We start from the raw sequence: 1,683 nt of genomic DNA on the forward strand, positions 1-1,683 counted from the left end.
GGGATGTCACAGAAAAAATGGTTGACAATATTGGAGCCACAAAAGGGGAGCCTGAATGTGAAGCAGACATGCACCATTGAAGTCATGGTTCCACCTAAGTATGCCAACACAATGAAGCAGTTACATACTCTCCTAGACATCAGTGTGCAGTAGAGCAATGGTTTACAGATGGCTGCATAGCGGTCATATGCCATTGCTGCCAGGATAAGGCACTCCGCATCAGGAAAACAAGCAAAGAAAAACATTTGCAGTACAAAGCTATAGAAGGAGATGCTCTTCCTGGATGCGAAGAAATTTACCAGCATTTGAGGAGTAATTGCTGTAGAATAGCTGACGTCTAAGAAAGACAAGTTGCTAAGCAAATAATACATGGGGGTTTGAAGGCTTGAATTCATATTAACTAGGATTATTAAGCCAATATTTCCCACTGCTGTTAAGGTATATACTATGAGAAAGACCAAGAATAGTGTGACTCTGAAAGGCTGATAATCTGTGAATCCAACAAATATGAACTCAGTTGGCATGGTATAATTACTCTCCAACATCTTCTTAGTTTTCTTTTTTTTCTCATCAGAGATAGAAGGTATCAGAAGACATGAGTTGAGTTTGCTGATGGATGAACCAAAAATACCTTTATTCTTCCTTCTACAGAAGCAAATAGAAGGTTAATATAATCACATATATGGCAATTTCTCTGACAGTATTTTATCTTTTTTCATTTTTAAAAGGAGAAAATTAGAAATCATCATTGATGCCAGACAATGCCATTCAGGAGGTGGTGTTCCTTGATGTAGTAACTCTTTAAATGCTGTGCACTTTACATCATGATATTAACTCCTTTTAAGCTGAGAGCAGATGAGTATGACACATGTGATGAGAACTGGCATAATAATGATAGTTGGCAAAATTTTTAGAGGAAAAGCCCTACTTTTGTAATCATAAAATCACATTCTTCTGTGTAAAGGAGAGTTGAGAAAAAAATTTGAATGAGGTCCATTTTTAAAATCGATAATTCCACAGAAGAATAGGTATGACCTTGGGATGCAGTTTAACATAATATTTAAGATCATGGAAGTTATGCAAGAGATAATTGGACTTAAAACTTGGCTTTACTACTTACTGTTTGGGTGATCTGGGTAAAGTTATTTAACTATTCTGTGATAAGTTGATATTCCTAATAAGTAGACGTTTGTAAATCATCTGTGTGACTAGACATAAAAAACACTATATGTGCATTTATTAAATAAAATTTATTAAAAAGCAAAGGGACTCCCTTTTGTTTATATTTGTTGTTGTTGTTCCCACACTTTTCTTATTTTTCAGATGGGGTGCTAAATCTCATTCACGAGATCATCTGACAAGTGACATTTCGATTCATTATTTTAATGACTTTATATCTTTTGGCTATAAACAGATTATGAGGTCAAAGTCATATTTTTCTTCTTTGCGTTCCATGATGCCTACGAAACTGTTTGGAAGGTTTCTGTAGTCAATTGTTGAATAATCCACCAAGCATCCAGGACAAGGTCACTTTTCTCAGTGAATTCATATCACACTGCTCTGAACTTAGATCAGAAAAAGTCTCCTAAAATGAGTTGGACCCCACTGGATTTCAGGGAAATTTCATCTATAAACTGTGTTTTTCTAAAAGGTGAATTTTCTTTTTTTTTTTTTTTAAAAAAA

At 34.8% G+C, this 1,683-nt stretch overlaps 1 protein-coding gene across 1 annotated transcript; it reads right to left on the reverse strand.

Moving 5' to 3' along the window:
• Positions 1-2: 2 nt before the first annotated feature.
• Positions 3-545, reverse strand: LOC103583607 (olfactory receptor 5AS1-like; the record flags this gene model as incomplete). The annotated part of the gene is made up of 1 exon (XM_008564875.1): positions 3-545. A coding segment is annotated over exon 1 (543 nt), but the record flags the coding sequence as incomplete, so codon positions are not given.
• Positions 546-1,683: the final 1,138 nt, after the last annotated feature.

Source organism: Galeopterus variegatus, unplaced genomic scaffold, assembly GCF_000696425.1.
Source record: "Galeopterus variegatus unplaced genomic scaffold, G_variegatus-3.0.2 Scaffold24793, whole genome shotgun sequence".
Lineage (NCBI taxonomy): Eukaryota > Metazoa > Chordata > Mammalia > Dermoptera > Cynocephalidae > Galeopterus > Galeopterus variegatus.